Below are 21,650 nucleotides of genomic sequence, written 5' to 3'. Positions count from 1 at the left end.
ATACCGGAGGTTTGCAATTGGCAACCTCCATTACCAGTTTCGGGCGTTACCTTTTGGTTTAACTACGGCTCCGCGAGTCTTCAACAAAGTCATGGCGGTGATGATGACGGTGGTACTCCGCCGTCAAGGGGTCAGGATACTGCCGTATCTGGACGACTTGTTAATCCTGGCAAATTCCACAGCACTTCTCCTAAGTCATCTGGATATGACGGTCCGGTTTCTACAAGCCCACGGGTGGCTCATCAACTGGAAGAAATCCTCCCTGGTACCTGCTCAGAGCATGGTGCACCTGGGAGCGCTATTTACACACCCACAACCAGAGGTTGTTCTTGTCTCAGGAGAAAGTCCTGAAGCTTCAGGACAGGATTTGTTGCTTCCTTTCTCGTCCGCAAGTGTCGATACATTAGGCGATGCAGGTGCTGGGCCTCATGGTCTCAGCATTCGACATGGTGGAGTATGCTCAATTCCATTCTCGCCCCCTCCAGAGGCTAATACTAGCCAAGTGGGACGGCCTGCCTCACCGGATCAGGTCTCACATGATCTCATTAACTCCGGAGGTTCGTCTGTCGCTGCTCTGGTGGCTCAAGGACCAACAATTGTGAAGGGGCCTTCCCTTCTGGATATCCAACTGGGTCCGGTTGACGATGGATGCCAGTCTAAGAGTTGGGGCGCGGTGCTGGAGCAACACTCCCTTCAGGGTCGGTGGACCAAGGAGGAGTCCCTCCTCTAAATCAACATTCTGGAATTGCGGACAGTCTTCAGTGCATTGAACCTGGCCCAGCATTTAATTCAGAACCGTCCTGTTCAAGTACAGTCGGACAACGCCACCACAGTGGCTTACATAAATCATCAAGGCGGCACTCGAAGCCGTTTGGCAATGAAGGAAGTCTCACGGATTCTACATTGGGCAACATTCATTCCGGGAGTCCTGAATTGGGAAGCGGACTTTCTCAGTCGTCAGGACGTACATGCCGGCGAGTGGGTCCTCCATCCAGAAGTGTTTCAACTCCTAGTGGAAAAGTGGGGCCTTCCAGACGTAGATCTGATGGCGTCTCGACACAATCACAAGGTTCCGGTCTTCGGAACAAGGACAATGGATCCTCAAGCAGCATTCGTGGATGCGCTGGCGGTGCCGTGGAGGTTTCGGCTGCCGTACGTATTCCCTCCGGTGTCACTCCTGCCCAGGGTAATTCGGAAGTTCAAGCAAGATAAACGAATTCTACTTCTCATAGCTCCAGCGTGGCCCAGACGGCACTGGTTCTCAGACCTGCAAGGCCTATCGTCCGAGCGTCCAATTCTACATCCACAACTCCCAGACCTCGTTCAGGGCCCCTGTGTCTACCAGGACCTAACCCGGCTGTCTTTGAAGCCGTGGCTCTTGAAGCTTCCGTCTTAAGGGCTTAAAGGGTTTTCTGAGGCGGTCATTCAAACTATGTTGCAGGCTCGGAAACCGGCTTCGGCTCGGATATACTATAGGGTCTGGCATTCTTACTTTGTTTGGTGCGCATCTAACGATTATGACGCTTCCAAGTTTAGTATAGCCAATTTGTTGGCTTTTCTTCAGCAGGGCCTGGACTTAGGCCTGCGTCTGGCCTCCCTCAAGGTTCAAATATCTGCCTTGTCGGTGTGGTTTCAGAAAAAAATTGCGACCTTACCTGATGTGCATACCTTTACTCAGGGTGTGTTGCGTATCCAACCTCCCTATGTCCCACCTGTGGCTCCTTGGGACTTGCCGTGGTTTTGGAGGCGTTACAAGAGTCTCCGTTTGAACCTCTTGGTTCTGCTGATCTTAAGTGGCTTTCCCTTAAGGTGGTGTTTCTGCTGGCTATTTCCACAGCTAGAAGAGTGTCGGATTTGGGTGCCTTGTCCTGTAGTTCCCCATATCTGATATTTCACCGTGACCGGGCGGTTCTTACGACTCGTCCCGGATACTTACCTAAGGTGGTTTCTTCGTTCCACCTCAACCAGGAGATTGTGGTTTCGGCACTTGTTTCTCTTGATCTGTCTTCCAAAGAGAGGTCTTTGGATGTGGTACGGGCTCTCCGTATCTATGTGAAGAGATCTGCTTCTATTAGGAAATCTGATTCTCTTTGTGCTGTTTGGATTTCACAAACGGGGCTGGCCTGCTCACAAGCATACTCTGGCCAGATGGATTAGAATGGTGATTGCACATGCTTATGTGAAGGCTGGTCTCTCTGCTCCTGATCACATTAAAGCCCATTCTACTCGGTCTGTTGGACCTTCTTGGGCGGCCCAACGTGGTGCGACCCTTGAACAATTGTGCAAGGCGGCTACGTGGTCCTCAGTGAACACGTTCATAAGGTTCTATGCCTTCGATACTGCCGCTTCCCAGGATGCTTCCTTTGGACGCCGGGTTCTTGTGCCCGCTACAGTGCGTCCCCTCCCATAAGGAACTGCTTTAGGACATCCCTATTGTCCATTCCTTGTGGAGTCCAGTGTACTCCGCAGCAGAAAACAAGTTTTATGGTAAGAACTTACCTTTGTTAAAACTCTTTCTGCGAGGTACACTGGGCTCCACAAGGCGCCCACCCTGACGCACTTAGCTTCTTTGGGTTGGTATGGCATTAGCCGCTGACACGTCTCCTGTCGTGAGAATGCGGTGTTGTGGATACTAACTGTTGTCGTCTCTTTTCCTGCTACTGCATTGGACTGGTTAACTAAAAACTGAGATCCTGTGCAGGGAGGCGGGGTGATATAGGAGGAGGCGCTATGCATTCTGGGAACAGTCAAAGTTTTGAGCCTGTTGGTGCCTTGGATCAAGATCCTACTCTACAGCCCATTGTCCATTCCTTGTGGAGCCCAGTGTACCTCGCAGAAAGAGTTTTAACAAAGGTAAGTTCTTATCATAAAACTCGTTTTTTTCTAGTATCAAGGTGGCATAAGTATGTACAACCCATTACAGTGCTCAAGTAGATTTACATACAATGTAGTATGTGGTAGTTCATTTTTTGCCAACCAATACATCGTTCTTAAAGTTTCCAAAACTGAAATGGATCGTTCAATTTCTCCTATCCCAGTTTCTTCAAAAACATGTTTCTGGAGTATATTTGATCACGAATCACTCTTTTGCAAGGAATAGTCACCAAAGTCACTTCCTTATTTGCGGCTGGTCTCTTTCCATATTTTATACAAGTGGAACACATCATTCCATTATCTTTTACTAACAACCGCTGAAATGTTGTAAAGAAGTCACTGTTTACTCCAGATGTACGATGTTTAGAGTAACATTCTTGATGTGAAACAGACTGTGATTCAGAAGATAGACCTGCCTCGTCTGCAGTGTCCTTGTTGGAAATCTCTTCTGCTATTGTGTTTATATTTTCTTTTCTTTTTTTTTTTTATTTCAAGATTTTTGTTTTCTGATTTACATTTTTACTCATTATGGGAACCAGGTGACTAGACACACACACCTTTTTTAACAGCTCCCAAATACTGTCCTCACTTGGTGTTGGCAACACAATTGTTTTTCAAAGAGCTCCTAAATACTGTCCACACTTGCTGGCACCACAATTAATTTTCAAACCGCTTACAGATACTGCCCAGACTTGCTGGCACAATTGTTTTTTAAACAGCTTTTCAGAATATTGACTGCCCACAAACTGCTCTCAGAAAAATAAAGGGGTGGTATTCATGTGACCGGCGGTCGGGAGACCGACAGTCACATGACCTCCTCCAGCATCCCGACCCCTCACTATCCCGATGGTCGGCATGCCGACCAACAGGGACTATTTCCACTCGTGGGTGTCCAGTGGGAATAGAACCCGCGGCCACCGAGCCCGCTAGGAGCTTGCTGCACTCGCCCCTCCCCGCCGGGATCCCGGCGTCTGTAAGCCATACTACACCCAATTAAATTGTTTAATTGGCTTTTCAGATACTGGCACTTGCTGGCACAAATGTTTTTTAAACAGCTTTTCAGAACACTGCCCCCACAAAGAGATACTCCGATACTTCAAGTCTTTGCCCCCACTTGCTAGCTCCACAAAATTGTTTTTATACAGCACAGTGATAAGGAACAGAGAGCGGACGCTGGATGTCCACCCTCTTCACCTCTTCAATATGATCAGGTGTGTGTTCTCGCCCAGACAGCGCGCCTCTTCCTTTTAAGTAGCGGGAGGGATCTCTGCCCTCCGTCAACGTCACAGTGTGCGCGTCCCTGGATGCCGGATGGAGCGCTTAGCGCTGTCGTTCGCCCGGCACCCTCTCCAAAGTTAAAATGTTTCTGGCAGAGAGGGATGCTGGACGGAGCTCCGGATGTGATATCGTCTTCAGTCACATCCGAAGCTCCGTCCAGCATCCCTCTCCTCCGGAAACCTGTTAACTTTGGAGAGGGTGCCGGGCGAACGACAGGGGATGCCCACATTACTTGGGCTGTGGAGCGAGCCGCGGGGACAGACATAGCGGCGGTAGGAGCTGCTGGGCGTCAGGGTGTCCTGGCTGCCGGGCGCTAAGCTGATGCTTGCCGGGCGTACCGCCCAGAATTTAGAGCGTGGGGAGAACACTGGTAATGTAAGCATGGAGTGCTTTCAGCATTTTATATGCTAGTTCTTCTTAGAGAATAGGAGGTGGTGGTTGGAAAAGGGCCTGCATGACTCCAATTTACGGTAAGAGAAGCGTCTAAATACATAGCAGTATATTTTATTTGCATGAAGATTAAATGTCCGTTCCTAGCGCTAGCATGTAACCTAGGTTTTACACAGCACACTTGGGCTGTCAGATTCTCTGCAGTTTAGCCTGTATTCCTTGAATACTAAATACTCTTTTGTACTAAAAACATTATTTTGGTTAATTCTTATGAGATCATGGCATTCCATTGACACTTGTATTTTTGCAAAAACGAACTACTTTCCATTGCTACAATCTTAGCTTTTGTGACTGGGAGCTAGCAGGCTAATCTCTTAAAGTGAGCTGTGCTGAATGTGCCAGAGTGTAGTCATTTCCTTGAATATTTTGATGTTGTAATTTGTTGTGAGAAAAAGCAAAAAGAAATTATACACCACTCCACTTTATGTAACTCATTGTGGAAAATCTACAAACCTAGACACATGGGATCTGATACGGAGTCACGCGCAAAGTGGCTGTAGTTGCAGGCAACCGTGGATGCCAGATATACTACCTTATGCTAGAGCAAGATTCTGTACAGCTAATGCGAGGGTCTGTGTGTGCTAGCTGAAAGCTGTGATTCTCACTGATTCTACACCAACCGCTGATACAGGCATGAGTATCTGCACCAGCCCCATGTTAGGTGTAAGACATCTGTGAGAAACTGGTTTCACTTCCCTGAGTGTGGATTATTAGATCTACACTAAAAAGGTCTACCACTAATGGTAGACATGCATTAGGTCGACAGGGTCATAAGTCGACATAGCATAGGCAGATGGTAGAAAAGGTCGACAGGGTCAAATGGTCTACATGGAAATGGTCGACACAATGGCGGGTGATTTGTCACTTTTTTGCCACAAACAATCCCCATTAGTGTACAACGTTCCCTTGCATGGCTCGCGAGCTTCAGGTCTTGCTGTGCTTGGCACAGGTTACTGTGACTGGATGCTTCCTAAGCCCTCACTGACTTGCGTTCATGGAATGGGTTTAGCTCATACGGGACCTGGACAATTAGGAGATTCCTGCCTACCGTCAGTAACCGCCTCTTACTGACTCCACCCACTGAGCAGTGGGGTGGGTACAATGCTGCCACCACCAGGCTCCTTATTACCGTGGCACCTGGAACAACGTGCTGCTGGATATGCATCGACACGCTTGCAACACCACCTCTCTGGAGTCAGTTGACCCTGGTAGACCTAGACCAGATCCAGTATGGTAGCCTGGCAAAGGACTGAACTTGGAGTCGCTTGGTTTATCCTCTGAGGCTTGCAGGCCCCTCTTCTTTTTTTTCTTTTTTTTTTTTTATCTCAAACCAACACACGGTATCACAGGGGGTAGTCCCACCCTGAGTCTTTTTAACCAGTCAGGCTATCTCACAAAATATAAATAAATACACGTTACATTTCAAAAGAGTTAAAAATTGGATAAAGCAATTTTCTGCTCCAGTGTGCTGTCCCAAACACAATTTGATTAACGTGTTCCTGTCTCTTTCACAAATGTAAAGAGCAGTGAAGTGAGCGACCTGACTAGATTTGGCATGCATGCCAAATCTAGAGTAAGCGATAGGCATACACAGAGAGATCAGTGCTGAATTTCTAAGCAATCTATTGCTTAGAATTTAAGCACGGATCTCTCCATGTTTACCCCCCTTAAAGGGGGGTACACACGGAGAGATCCGTGCTTAAAATCTAAGCAATCTTGCTAGATTGCTTAGATTTTAAGCACGGATCTGCCGTGTGTATGCCCTCCAGCGATAGCGATGCGCGGCCCCGCACATCGCTATCGCCGATGCTAGATTGAGCCTGCATGCAGGCTCAATCTAGCGAGTCGCTCACTTCACCGTTGTGTGAAGTGAGCGGCCCCCCGTCGGCTTTCCCCCTCGCTCAGCACATCGCGCTGTGCTGAGCGGGGTGAGAGATGTGTGCTGAGCGGTCTGTGTTAAGATCGCTCAGCACACATCTCTCCCGTGAGTACCCCCCTTTAGTTTGTAGCTCAAAGAAAATGTTTGCAAAACAAAAGGCCTGCTAATCGACACCTATCCCCTGCTGGAGCTAAGACAATTAACACATGACTTTCTATGTTAAAGTGTCTCAAGAGCAATTGTCAAGGCCTTTTGGAAACAAATTACCTCATACTTTTCTCATAAGTGCTTTGTCCATGCAGTTCTATAACTGCAGTCCATAATTCTCCAACTGCGCACAGCACACTGATATAACATATTATTACATTGTTAAACACTCGACGCCATTACTACATTTGAACAGAGCGCCTAGCACCTAGTGTTCCTTTTGTAAAGGCGCTGCAGCATGAGCGTTAACCCCTTCAGTGCTGTGGCGGCCATTTTCTACACGTGGGTTGGGTCTCCGGCCACACTTACTATTCCCAATCGTAGTCCATGTGGATCGTAAAGTATGAAAAAGTGAAAAAAATTTATTCAAATAACCCTATTTCGTTGACCGTACGTGTGTCAACCTTTTGCATGTAGACCTTTTGACCCTGTTGACTTAATGCATGTCTACCATTAGTGGTTGACCTATTGACTGTAGAACTTTAGTGTAGATCTATAGACCGGCTACCCCTTTCCCTGTACGCACAATTCAGAATCGCACAGAACTTTACATAACATACTCACCATGCACTTGCATTATCACTCCCCAAAATGCCCAATTTTGTGGAAACGTATCTAGCTAAGTTCCTCAGAACTCTGAAGGGGGCGGAAGTATGCTAAAATTTGTAAATTTGTATCTGTGCATGCGATGTATGCAAAAAAATTATATTTGCGTCCGTGCACAGAGATCCGTCTGAGTGAGAATCAGCCACATGGTGTGAAACACTATGGGCCTAATTTAGACCTGATAGCTAGCCTGCGTTTTTGTGCAGCCTGCGATCAGGTCTGAACTGCGCAGGCGCGTCGATCTGCAGCGCCAGGCAGCGACGAAATGGTGCGAGAAAAGCGATCGCACGGGCGATCGCAAGGTGACTGACAGGTAGAGGCCATTTGTGGGTGGCAACTGACCGTTTTTAAGGAGTGTCTGGAGAAACGCAGGAGGGACCAGGCGTTTGAAGAGAGTGTTTCTGACATCAGCTCCGGCCCCCGATCATCGCACCGGAAGAGCAAGTCCTGGTCTGTGCAGAGATTGCACAAACTTCTGTTTGTGCAGCTCTCCTACACATGCGATCGCACCCATGCACAGCAATTTCCTCCTCCCCTTGTAGGCGGCGACTACCTGATCGCAGGGATGCAAACAACGCACCCTAACAATCAGGTCTGTATTAGGCCCTATGCGTGGAATGATGTGAAGGAAAGACATGGTGAAGACTATTGCAGAATATTGAGTCCATTCGCTATGGGCCATGCAACCTTTTTCCATTGCACCCATCAATTTCTATGTTCTGCATCTGTGCATTGCACATTGGGGGTAATTCTGAGTTGATCGCAGCAGGAACTTTGTTAGAAATTGGGCAAAACCATGTGCACTGCAGGGGAGGCAGATATAACATGTGCAGAGAGAGTTAGATTTGGGTGTGGTGTGTTCAATCTGCAATCTAAATTGCAGTGTAAAAATAAAGCAGCCAGTATTTACCCTGCACAGAAACAAAATAACCCACCCAAATATAACTCTCTCTGCACATGTTATATCTGCCTCCCCTGCAGTGCACATGGTTTTGCCCAACTGCTAACAAAATTCCTGCTGTGATCAACTTGGAATTACCCCCATTGTGTCGCTTTTCTCTGTTTTCATGTAGGACTGATTCCTGAAATGTATCCCACAGTCATGTTTCTTAAAAATATTTTGCAAAGATGAATCAGGGAGTGTTATAATCTGTATTGGTAATGACTTTTAATATAAATTACTTTTTTTAATTGGTGGTGTTTGTCTTCCTTTTCTTTACTTTTAGAGACGACCTCCAGATAATTCCTTTTATGTAAGAACATGCAACAAAAATCCAAAGAAAACAAAATGGTGGTATCATGGTAAGTGTATAAAGTGCATTACGCTGCGTGATAAATAACCAACACCTCCTTTATTGTGGTCACTTAACTTCTTTTCTTTTGTTTCCATTAATTCATTTTTATGTCACCAACATGTTATGTAGAGCTGTACAGATGATTAGTCTTTCACATTATGATCTGCTGTCGTGGTGCTAAGATTGTACTAACCATCGGCAAACTTATTCACACGCCAAGGCCACTTTAGTAGCTACACATGTGTGTTTAGTCCATGGGAGAACTGTGGTGCCTAGAGAGAACAGGCAACCATGGGGAGTCCATACAAACTCCATGTTAGTATTAAAGCTGATACGCCACATTTAATAGAATTCAAGTAATACAGTTTTAAAGTCTTAAGGAAAACCTTAAGATAATTTACCAAGGGGAGTCATATAGAGAGGAAAGTTAGCTCTGGCAATGAACGGGACATACTAACTGCAGACAAAACAGTAATATGGTGTTGGTCATATAGCTTCAGTATCATTCCAGTGTACAGAATGACGATCAGTGCTAGTCACATGCATGTAGGTGGAACTAGATAGGCATTACTGAGCACCTGTGTTACAGTACTGTATAGCAGTCTGTCCATTGGGGGCCAGAAGAGACCTTTCTGTTTTCTGAAAGCTTTGCTGGATGACCTCATTTTTGTATAGTTTTCAGCGTTCAAGCCCATAGTAGCAAAATAAATGTCACCCCTTTATGTCATTGTTTGGAAAGCAGTGTTGTAATATTCTTCCTAAGAAAAAGCAAATGTTTAGTAAATAGAGGCAGATTTCCAGTTTTTGCAAATATTTCTAGTTTTTAAGCTCCGCAATATGTATAAAGTTTGGCAGTGAGACAGGGCAAGGTTCTGTAGCCTGCTTGAGAGGGTTGTACAGTACTGACCTGCATATTATAGAGCATCACCAGTCATTTTTCTATCACATTATTTCAAACAATCTGCAATTAGAATACGCATGTTGATTTGATCTTTAATTGGGTGGAAAGGGTCACAAAAGTGTACCTATAGTACAATATTTTTTTTTTCTATTTTTTACAGCATAAAATATTCCTAGGGGGATATTCAATTTGGCCCGAAGAGACATCGGGAGTAAAAACCCCTGATGTTTCTTCGGGTGCTGTGGTCGGGCTATTTAATTAGCTCGGCCGGTAAAACCTGCTTTTTCATCCGTAAACACACAGGTTCAGTGAAACCTGTGTGTTTTCGGGTGGAATAGCCCCGTTTTCAGATGAAAACGGGGCTGTTATCGGGCATATTACTTCGCCTGCCGGAGGTAGGTGAAGCAAAACCCCCGATAAGCCGCGGCACGCGCCGGCTTATCGGGGCCAATTAAATAGCCCCCAGCGGCGATACTTATCACCGGCACCCTCGGGACAAATTGAATAACCCCCTTGGGGTCCTTGTGTGAGGTAGAGTGGGAGATTAATAAAAAACAGCTGACAGCTGCTGAGATCTGAACGCTCCACATGCTGGGGAGTGGTGACGAGCTACACTGTGGCTGGAAGGAGCATAACGCTCCACATATTGGTTAGTGGTTGGTGTGCACCCAGCCCTCACCGCCTCTGTTTTTTATGAATCTCCCACTCTACCTCACACATAAACGGGATAAGGATACCTTGTTGTAAACTTGACTGACACAGCGTGGAGATAGACTGTGACAACTGAGTGTCTCTGCTGTTCAACCAGTATATACATTAATATAGCGGTGAGATAGACTGTGACAACTGAGTATCTCCACTACTGAACATTGATCTTATCGGATCGACCTGGGTTTCCTATTAACATAGAGCCTTACCCAGGTCTTTTCTGGGAAAAACCCTGCTTGGTAGCTGGTTGAGCTGATTCCACTGACAAAAATCCGGTGTTCACTTGCAGTAACCCTGGATTTTCATGTCAGTGGAAAAGCGTATTAGGTGTAATTGGTGAGCTAACTGCAAGCCAGCTCTTACTGTGTAGCATAATAGGGCCCAACCTCACTAATGCTCTGTGGACATCCTTCATAGAAGAATGGAGGCTCCTATAGCCGCAATAGGGGAAACTACTTGATAGGTTTGGCATGAGATGTTCAAGCACATATACAGATGGAGCTTCCGTTATCTTGGCTGTTTCTCCGCCTAAACGGCGGTAGCTTAGGTTGCTGAGTTTAATCACGGATAGGCGCGTTGAGGCACGACTACATACTCAGCATGCAATACACATCTCCACCACTGGGTGGCTAATGCTCCACTAATCCAGTACTTTAGAGCGAATAGCGCGGAATGATCTACAGTACAAGCTCTGGCAAATGGTCAGTGACGACTGTAGTGTTAATGTACACACAGACCAATGGTCAGACGGAGAGGGTCAATAAAAAAAATAAAAAAAATATAAATATATATATATATATATATATATATATATATTTATATGTAGTTTATACAGACGCAAACGAACGTATTAAAACACTTGTCAATAGCCGTGTTACTGAATACGGAAATGGGTTCTCTGCGCACTGAGGTGTTAGTCTGAGGCGGGGTGTGCTGCTGGTAATGAGGGGTGTCCCGCCCCCCCTTAAATGGTAAGTATACAGATGTGGATAAATCCACAGGGAACCAGCGCTCAAACCCTATTTGTAGTGGTGAATGATACGGTTATAAAGTGAAACTAAAATCAATAATGAAAAAGCAGGTAATATACTTAGGGTTGTTTATTCTAAGATGCTGAGATACTTCTTTCCCAACAGGTATAAATTCGGTTTAAAAGTCAATCAGTGATTGTGGCACGCTCCTGGTTTGAGCTTAAATTCTGAAGTGCAAGGTTCAATTGAAAGAACAAATGCTGTAATCTTTGTAAAGTCGAAAAAAAGAAAAAGAAAAATGCCACAAAAAAATAATAATGATATGTACTAAAGTCCAAATGTTAATAAATATGAGCGTCCAAATCCCGTAGACAAAGCAATAGAGTAAAAATGAATATAGTGTATGCAGAAACTAATGTGTGAAAGCAATAATGTAGTTCTTTGACGTTAACGTATGTACAGTATACTGTATGTTTTGTACAATATGAGCTTCCAAGTCCCTTAACGGCATAAACAAACATCAATGGGAAGGAATCGCTACTTACAGTACTTTTACACATGAGCCTGTGTATCTTCCATGTAGTAGCGTGGGCAAGTGGTGAAGTCTTCCGCCTGCCTTGCTGAGAGTCCCAGGTTCGATTCCCAAAGAGCGGATGTATTTTTATTTTCTCATACGTCCTAGAGGATGCTGGGGTCCACTTCAGTACCATGGGGTGCAGACTGTTCCGCAGGAGCCATGGGCACTTTAAGACTTTTTCAGTGTGTCAACTGGCTCCTCCCTCTATGCCCCTCTTCCAGACCTCAGTTTAGAAAATGTGCCCAGGCAGACTAGTCTCACTCTAGTGGAGCTTTACTAAGTTTCACTAAAAGACTTTGTTAGGTTTTTTATTTTCAGGGAGGCTGCTGGCAACAGTCTCCCTGCTTCGTGGGACTTAGGGGGAAGAAGTAGGAACCAACTTCCCAAAGAGTTTCATGGCTCTGCTTCTGCTGACAGGACACCATTAGCTCCTGAAGGGTACTGAACACTAGCTGCGGCTATGCGCTCACTCCCACAGCATGCCGTCACCCCCACAGCATGCCGTCACCCCCCTAACAGAGCCAGAAGTCAGAAGACTGGTGAGTAGTATTACCGGAGGTCTGCAGAGAGGGATCTCCGGTCATCGTGACGGCTTAAGGTACCGCGCAGCGAGCTGGAACGCTGCGCGAACATGCTATCCATAACACAGTGCACAGCGCAGGGGGGGGGGGCGCCCTCGGCAGCATGAACCCTACTCTCACTGGCAGAAGGTGGCATATGACGCTGTTGCACAGTCCTACACCCCCGCCAGTATAAATATCTAGTTCAATAGCTCAGGAAAAACGCGCCATCGCAGGGGGCGGGGCTTCTTCCTCAGGCAGCCAGCACACTGCTCAGCGCCATTTTCTTCCAGCAGAAAGCAGGGGAAGAAACGCTGATCCTCCTCTCAACTTCTGATTCTAGTATCAGGGTGCAAAAAGGGGGGGAAAGTGTATATTGTGGTACTATAACCTTTTTGTCAATATATATAGCGCGGAAAATCTCTGTGTACAAAGTACACGCCACAGGGATTTTTTCTTTAGGCGCTGAGTTGTGGACTGGCAATTCCTTTCTGTGTCCCTCTGACAGATTTTACTGTGGGTCTGTCCCCTATAAACCCCGGAGTGTCTGTGGTGTGATTGTGCATGTCTGAGGCAGGGAGCTCTTCCCCTGAGGGAGCCATTTTAGGGACACAGAGTTGTAAGGTGGTGGCGCTGCCGTCACACCAAGAGCCTGACTGGGTGAAAGAATTACGTGATAGTGTGAATCATATCAGTAAGATATTGGATAAGTCTAAGTCTCATGCAGAAAACTGAAAAAAAAAAACTGTTGAAGATGTGATTTTTAATAGTTCTGCCTTTTCATCCACAGGGGACCCCTCTGGGTCACATATAAAGGTAATTTGCACAAGTAGTACAAACTGATACCGACACGGACTCTGATTCCTGTGTCGACACTAGTGATTTCAGGGGAATAAATCCAAAGTTAGCGAAAAACATTCAATACGTGATTGTTGCTGTAAAGGAGGTGTTAGAAGTTACGGAGCCCCTTCCTTTACCACAGGAGAAGGCTTACTTTTAATAAAGAAAAGAAAATTAATGTAACTTTCCCTCCATCTCATGAGCTGAACAGTCTCTTTGAGGGAGTTTGGTTTAACCCGAAAATAAATTTCAGATTCCCAAAAGAATTCAGGCAGCTTACCCTTTCCCTGCAGAGGACAGGAAAAGGTGGTAGTCACCCCCCATTTTAGACAGTGCCCTGTCACGGTTAACGAAGAAGGTGATTCTCCCTGCACCTGGGACGGCTTCACTTAAGGAGCCGGCAGACCGCAAGTTAGAGAATACATTGTGATCTGTTTATGTTGCCAATGGGACATTACTCAGGCCTACCATTGCCTGTGCGCGGGTGAGTAGTGCTATTGAAAAGTGGTCAGAAAAGTTGTCATCAGACATTGACACAATAGATAGAGACGAGATACTCCTAACGTTAGGTCATAGACTGCTGCGTACATGCTAGAAGCCATGAAAGCTATAGGTCTCTTGGGATCAAGAGCCGCTACCATGGCAATCTCAGCACGGAGGGCGTTGTGGATTCGCCAATGGACTATTAACGCAGATTCCAAAAGGAATATGGAGGCTCTCCCGTATGAAGGTGAGGCCTTGTTTGGAGATGGGCTGGATGCGTTAGTTTCTGCTGCTACCGCAGGTAAGTCGACATTCTTGCCTAATGCTCCTGTGCCGGCGAAAAAGACACCACTCTCAGATGCAGTCCTTTCGACCCAATAATTACAAAGGGTAAAGGTTCCCCTTTCTTTGCGGGTAAAGGAAGGGGAAAAGATCCACAGCGTCTCCAGGAGCAGAAATCAACCTCTGCCTCTGCCAAATCTTCAGCATGACGCTGGGGCTCTTGCAGGAGTCCGCTCAGGTGGGAGCTAGTCTGAAACTCTTCAGTCAGTTCTGGGTTCAATCTGGCCTGGACCCGTGGGTCTTACAAATAGTGTCCCACGGGTACAAACTGGAGTTTCAAGACATTCCCCCATGCTGATTTTTTCAAATCAAACTTACCAGCTTCTATCCCAGACAGGGAAGTGGTAGCAGCAACAATACAAAAATTGTGTCCAGACAAATCATTGTCCTGGTTCCCTTGTTACAACAAGGAGAAGGGTTTTACTCAAGCCTATTCCCAGTTCCAAAGCCGGACGGCTCGGTCAGACCGATTCTTAACCTGAAAACTCTGAATCTCTACCTGCAAAGGTCCAAGTTCAAGATGGAATCTCTGAGTGCAGTGATTTCCAGTCTGGAGGAAGGGGACTTCATGGTGTCGGTGGACATAAGCTTGATGTGGAGGATAAATGGGAACATGTAAGTAGGCATCTCTTATCTGATATTCGCAATACAGGATTGTCATTACCAACTTCAGACATTGCCGTTCGGTCTCTCCACGGTATCGAGGGTGTTCACCAAGGTGATGGCAGAGATGATGGTCCTCCTTCAACAGTAAGGAGTCAATATAATTCCTTACCTGGACGATCTCCTGATAAAAGCGAGGTCCAGGGAAAGGTTGGTGCAGGACATTGCACTCTCCCTGACAGTACTTCAACAACACAGTTGGATCATCAATTTTCCAAAGTCACAGTTGGAACCGACGACAAGATTGTCCTTTCTGGGGATGATACTGGACACAGAAGTACAGAAGGTATTTCTTCCAGTAGAAAAGGCTCTGGAAATCCAGAGAATGGTCAAACGAATTCTGAAACCAACAAGAGTGTCGATTCATCAAAGCATTCGGTTGTTGGGAAGCATGGTAGCTGCCTACGAGGCCATACAGTTTGGCCAGAGTATTCCATTGGGACCTGTTGGACAAGTGGTCCGGATCCCATCTCCACATGCGCACAGAGGATAATCCTGTCATTCAAAGCCAGAATTTCTCTCCTGTGGTGGCTACACAGTTCTCGCCTACTAGAGGGACGCAGGTTCGTGATTCAGGACTGGGTCCTAGTAACCAGGGATGCAAGTCTCCGAGGCTGGGGAGCAGTCACACAGGGGGAAAGCTTCCAAGGAAGATGGTCAAGTCAAGAAACTTGTCTTCACATAAACGTTCTGGAGTTGAGAGCCATTTACAACAGCCTTCTACAAGCGGTGCATCTTCTTCAAGATCATCCCGTACAGATTCAGTCGGACAATGTAACAGCAATCGCGTACATAAACCGTCAGGGCGGAACGAACAGCAGAGTGGCGATGGCAGAGGTGACAAAGATCCTCCTCTGGGCAGAAAGACATGCAAGAGCTCTGTCGGCAATTTTCATTCCAGGGGTGGACAACTAGGAAGCAGACTTCCTCAGCAGACACGATCTCCATCCAGGAGAATGGGGCCTCCACAAAGAAGTCTTTGCAGAGGTGACAGGTCTTTGGGGGGTTCCTTAAGTAGACATGATGGCATCTCGTCTCAACAAGAAGCTTCAGAGATATTGTTCCAGGTCGAGAGACCCTTAAGCAATAGCAGTGGATGCACTAGTGACCCAGTGGGTGTTTCGGTTCGTGTATGTCTTACTTCCACTCATACCGAAAGTTCTCAAGATCAAGACTTACCACAGCTGCGTTTGACGGCATGGCTGTTGAGTGCTGGATGCTAGCCCGAAAGGGTATTCCTGAAGAAGTCATTCCCACTCTTATTTAGGCCAGGGAAGGAGTAACGTCTAGACATTACCACCGTATTTGGAGAAAATGTGTCTTGGTGTGAAACCAAGAGGGCTCCAACGGAAGGGTTTCAGTTAGGACGTTTTCTCCATTTTCTCCAGGCGGGTGTGGATGCGGGCCTACGATTGGGTTCAATCAAGGTCCAGATTTCGGCCTCGTCCGTTTTCTTTCAGACGCAATTGGCCTCCCTTCCAGAAGTTCAGACGTTCGTGAAAGGGGTTCTGCACATCCAACCTCCATTTGTGCCTCCTGTGGCACCATGGGATCTTAACGTGGTGTTGCAGTTCCTTCAATCGGATTGGATTGAACCTCTCCAGGAGATAGAGTTGAAGTTTCTCACTTGGAAAGTGGTCATGCTGTTGGCCTTGGCATCCGCAAGGAGGGTGTCTGAGTTAGGGGCCTTGTCTCACAAGAGCCATTACTTGAGCTTCCATGAAGATAGGGCTGTGTTAAGAACTTGTCCGTAATTTCTTCCAAAGGTGGTTTCTTCTTTCCATATAAACCAACCTATTGTGGTGCCAGTGGCTACTGACACCTTCGCTGCTTCAAAGTCTCTGGATGTGGTCAGAGCTTTGAGAATTTATGTCGCAAGAACAGCTCGGATACGGAAAACAGAGGCTCTGTTTGTCCTGTATGTTCCCAACAAGATTGGGTGTCCTGCTTCTAAGCAGACTATTGCGTGCTGGGTCGGAGGTACGATTCAGCACGCTCATTCCACGGCAGGATTGCCGATACGGAATTCGGTGACTGCCCATTCTACTAGAAAGGTGGGCTCATCCTGGGTGGCTGCCCGGGGGGTCTCGGCATTACAACTTTGCCGAGCAGCTACTTGGTCAAGGACAAACACGTTTGCTAAGTTTTACAAGTTTGACACCTTGGCCGATGAGGACCTAAAGTTTGGTCAATCGGTGCTGCAGGGACATCCACACTCTCCCGCCCGTACTGGAGCTTTGGTATAACCCCATGGTACTGAAGTGGACCCCAGCATCCTCTAGGACGTATGAGAAAACAGGATTTTAATACCTACCGGTAAATCCTTTTCTCCTAGTCCGTAGAGGATGCTGGGCACCCAGCCCAGTGCGTACTTTACCTGCAGTTGTTCATTTGTTGAAAAGGTTTTCAGCACGTTTGCTGTAATGTTCATGCCGTTGGCATGTGTTTTGTTGAATGCCATGTTGTGCGGCATGGTTGAAGTGTGAGCTGGTATGAATCTCACCAATAACTTAAAAGTAAATCCTTTTCTCGAAATGTCCGTCTCCCTGGGCACAGTTCCTATACTGAGGTCTGGAGGAGGGGCATAGAGGGAGGAGCCAGTTCACACTCTGAAAAAGTCTTAAAGTGCCCATGGCTCCTGCGGAACCATCTATACCCCATGGTACTGAAGTGGACCCCAGCATCCTCTACGGACTAGGAGAAAAGGATTTACCGGTAGGTATTAAAATCCTGTTTTTTTTACTGACACTTTATTATTATTATTATTTATATATATATATATATATATATATATATATATATATATATATATATATATATATATATATATATATATATTTTTTTTTTTTTTTATGTATTGTGATATACCTCCACATTCAATAGAAGTGTGCACACAGGTTTTACATAAATCAGGGTAAATCTGCAGGAGCAAATCATTCCGCTATCTAAAATACACAGTGGCAATGAGGACCCGTAGACATACCAATTAATATAAATTAGTGTATTCTGACGCAGCTAACTGTTCGATCAACACAGTACTGTAGATCATCGGCGTTAGAGAATCTGTGTTGTACATTATGAGAAGGGATCAGTGCTACTGTACCATTTACACATCTATCAAAGCGACTGCAGTTCTCTATCTGATTTTCATAAACAGTACAGTAATGTGTTGTACATTTATTGTAACCTGACCTTCCTCCCTGTCTACTGTATGAACTGTGCAGGCTCCCGGGGGGGAGAGAGAGTGGGATTGTGGTAGGGGGAGGTGGTGGCTAAATACCGTGTTCTGCAGTATGAGTGTCCAAGTCCCTTAACGTTCCTTAAGTTCCTTTATTCTATTGTAATATACCTCCACATTCAATAAAAGTGTGCACACTAATAGCCATTACAGCAGAGTACGTTACAAGCTGTTTGTGCTATTTAGAACTCAAATACAAAATACTGTACAGAGATGCTAAGCACGGTAATTTGGCATCCAGGAATTTAGGGAGGGGCTTTTATCTCTCCCCATTATACTTAGAAAGATAACACTTGCCCCTGTAACCTTTACAGCAGAGTATGTTAAAAGCTGTTCGTGCTATTTAGTACTCAAATACAAAATACTGTACAGAGATGCTAAGCACGGTGATTTGGCATCCAGGAACTTAGGGAGGAGCTTTTATCTCTCCCAATTATACTGAATACTACAGGATTTGGATGCTCACATATTCCTAACATCAATAGACCATACTGTACCTGTAAAACGTTCGTTTGCATCTGTATATGCTGTACTATTTGCGTTTGTACTGTATATACTGTTATATACTGTATGACATACTGTAGCATATTGTAGCGTAATGAGACGCACCAGTAAAGTAGTTCTTACGCTGTAGTTCAGTATTGTATTTTCTCTAACGTCCTAGTGGATGCTGGGGACTCCGTCAGGACCATGGGGAATAGCGGGCTCCGCAGGAGACAGGGCACATCTAAAAAGCTTTTTAGGTCACATGGTGTGTACTGGCTCCTCCCCCTATGACCCTCCTCCAAGCCTCAGTTAGGTTTTTGTGCCCGTCCGAGAAGGGTGCAATCTGGATGGCTCTCTTAAAGAGCTGTTTGGAAAAGTTTTTTTTAGGTTTTCACTCAGTGATTCCTGCTGGCAACAGGATCACTGCAACGAGGGACTTAGGGGAGAGATCTCCAACTCACCTGCGTGCAGGATGGATTGGGATCTTAGGCTACTGGACACTGAGCTCCAGAGGGAGTCGGAACACAGGTCAGCCTGGGGTTCGTCCCGGAGCCGCGCCGCCGATCCCCCTTACAGACGCTGAAGACGGCAGAGACGGAGGTCCGGAAACAGGCGGCAGAAGACTTCACAGTCTTCAGAGAGGTAGCGCACAGCACTGCAGCTGTGCGCCATTGTTGTCACACGGCTCACTGACATGGTCACGGAGGGTGCAGGGCGCTGCTGGGGGCGCCCTGGGCAGCAATATAAATACCTATTTGGCAAAATAAATACATCACATATAGCCATTAAGGCATGTATGTATTTTAACCCAGGCCAGTTCTTAAAAAACCGGGAGGAAAAGCCCGCCGATAAAGGGGCGGAGCTTATTCTCCTCAGCACACAGCGCCATTTTCCCTCACAGAAAGGCTGAGGGGAAGGCTCCCATGCTCTCCCCTGCACTGCACTGCAGAAACAGGGTTAAAACAGAGAGGGGGGGCACTGATTTGGCGATATAAATATATATTAAATGCTATAAGGGAGGAACACTTATATAAAGGTTGTCCCTGTATAATTATAGCATTTTAGTGTGTGCTGGCAAACTCTCCCTCTGTCTCCCCAAAGGGCTAGTGGGTCCTGTCCTCTATCAGAGCATTCCCTGTGTGTGTGCTGTAAGTCGGTACGTGTGTGTCGACATGTATGAGGAAAATGTTGGTGAGGAGGCGGAGCAAATTGCCTGTAATGGTGATGTCACTCTCTAGGGAGTCGACACCAGAATGGATGGCTTACTTGTGGAAGTACGTGATCATGTCAACACGCTGCAAGCCGGTTGACGACATGAGACGACCGGCAAACAAATTAGTACCTGTCCAGGCGTCTCAGACACCGTCAGGGGCTTGTAAAAACGCCCATTTACCTCACGGACACTGACTCCAGTGTCGACGGTGAAGAAACAAACGTATTTTCCTTTAGGGCCACACGTTACATGTTAAGGGCATGAAGGAGGTGTTACATATTTCTGATACTACAAGTACCACAAATAAGGGTATTTTGTAGGGTGTGAATAAACTACTTGTAGTTTTGCCTGAATCAGATAAATTAAATGAAGTGTGTGGTGATACGTGGGGTTCCTCCGATAGAAAGTTATGGGCGGTATACCCTTTCCCGCCAGAAGTAAGGGCGAGTTGGGAAACACACCTTAGGGTGGATAAGGCGCTCACACGCTTATAAAAACAAGTGGCGTTACCGTCTCCAGATACGGCCGCCCTCAAGGAGCCAGCTGATAAGAAGCTGAAAAATAGCCTAAGAAGTATATACACACATACTGGTGTTATACTACGACCAGCAATCGCCTCAGACTGGATGTGCAGCGCTGAGGGGGCTTGGTCGGATTTCCTGACTGAAAATTTTGATACCCTTGACAGGGACAAGATTTTATTGTCTATAGAGCATTTTAAGGATGCATTTCTATATATGCGTGATGCGCAGAGGGATATTTGCATTCTGGCATCAAGAGTAAATGTGATGTCCATATCTGCCAGACGAAGACACGACAGTGGTCAGGTGAGGCAGATTCCAGACGGCACATGGAAGTATTGCCGTATAAAGGGGCGGTCCATCGGACCTGGTGGCCATGGCAACAGCTGAAAAATCCACCTTTTGTTACCCCGAGTCACATCTCAACAGAAAAGGACACAGTCTTTTCAGTCTCAGTCCTTTCGTCTCCATACGGGCAGGCGGGCAAAGGCCAGTCATATCTGCTCAGGGGTAGAGGAAAGGGAAGAAGACTGCAGCAAGCAGCCCATTCCCAGGAACAGAAGCCCTTCACAGCTTCTGCCAAGTCCGCAGCATGACGCTGGGGCAGTACAAGCGGACTCAGGTGCGGTAGGGGGTCATCTCAAGAGTTTCAGCACGCAGTGGGCTCACTTGCAAGGGGACTCCTGGATCCTACATGTAGTATCCCAGGTGTACATTGGAAATTCGAGATGTCTCCTCCTCACAAGTTCCGGAAGTCTGTTTTACCAACGTCTACCTCCGACAGGGAGGTAGTATTGGAAACAATTCACAGGCTGTATTCCCAGCAGGGGATAATCAAAGTACCCCTCCTACAACAAGGGAGGGGGTATTATTCCACACTATATTGTGGTACTGAAGCCAAACGGCTCGGTGAGATCTGAAATATTTGAACACTTACATACAAGCGTTCAAATCAAGATGGAGTCACTCAGAGCAGTGATAGCGAACCAGGAAGGGGACGATATGGTGTCACTGGATATCAGGGACACTTACCTACATGTCCAAAATTGCCCTTCTCACCAAGGGTACCTCAGGTTCGTGGTACAGAACTGTCACTATCAGTTCAGACGCTGCCGTTTGGATTGTCCACGGCGCCACGGGTCTTTACCAAGGTAATGGCCGAAATGATGATTCTTCTTAAAAGAAACTGGTACGCTTCCCTGATAAGGGCAAGGTCCAGAGAACAGTTGGAGGTCGGAGTAGCACTATCTTTAATAGTTCTACGACAGCACGAGTGGATTCTAAATATTCCAAAATCGCAGCTTTTCCGAGGACACGTCTACTGTTCCTAGGGATGATTCTGGACACAGTCCAGAAAAAGGTGTTTCTCCCAGAGGAGAAAGCCAGGGAGTTATCCGAGCTAATCGGGATCCTCCTAAAACCAGGAAAAGTGTCAGTGCATCATTGCACAAGAGTCCTGGTAAAAATGGTGGCTTATTACGAAGCAATTCCATTCGGCAGATTTCACGCAAGAACTCTTCAGTGGGATCTGCTGGACAAATGGTCCGGATCGCATCTT

General features: G+C 46.4%; 1 protein-coding gene across 2 annotated transcripts in view; it reads left to right on the top strand.

Moving 5' to 3' along the window:
- Positions 1-21,650, top strand: part of UBE2W (ubiquitin conjugating enzyme E2 W) — a 156,145-nt gene that overhangs the window by 129,060 nt on the left and 5,435 nt on the right. For both annotated transcript variants that reach the window (XM_063923935.1, XM_063923936.1), the window contains exon 5: positions 8,521-8,596. In XM_063923935.1, the coding sequence (XP_063780005.1) occupies positions 8,521-8,596 (76 nt within the window). The remainder of the gene's footprint in view (positions 1-8,520; positions 8,597-21,650) is intronic.

Source organism: Pseudophryne corroboree, chromosome 5 (assembly GCF_028390025.1).
Source record: "Pseudophryne corroboree isolate aPseCor3 chromosome 5, aPseCor3.hap2, whole genome shotgun sequence".
NCBI lineage: Eukaryota > Metazoa > Chordata > Amphibia > Anura > Myobatrachidae > Pseudophryne > Pseudophryne corroboree.
Note: the sequence above shows the minus strand (reverse complement) of the source record. Positions and strands in the feature narration are given on the sequence as shown.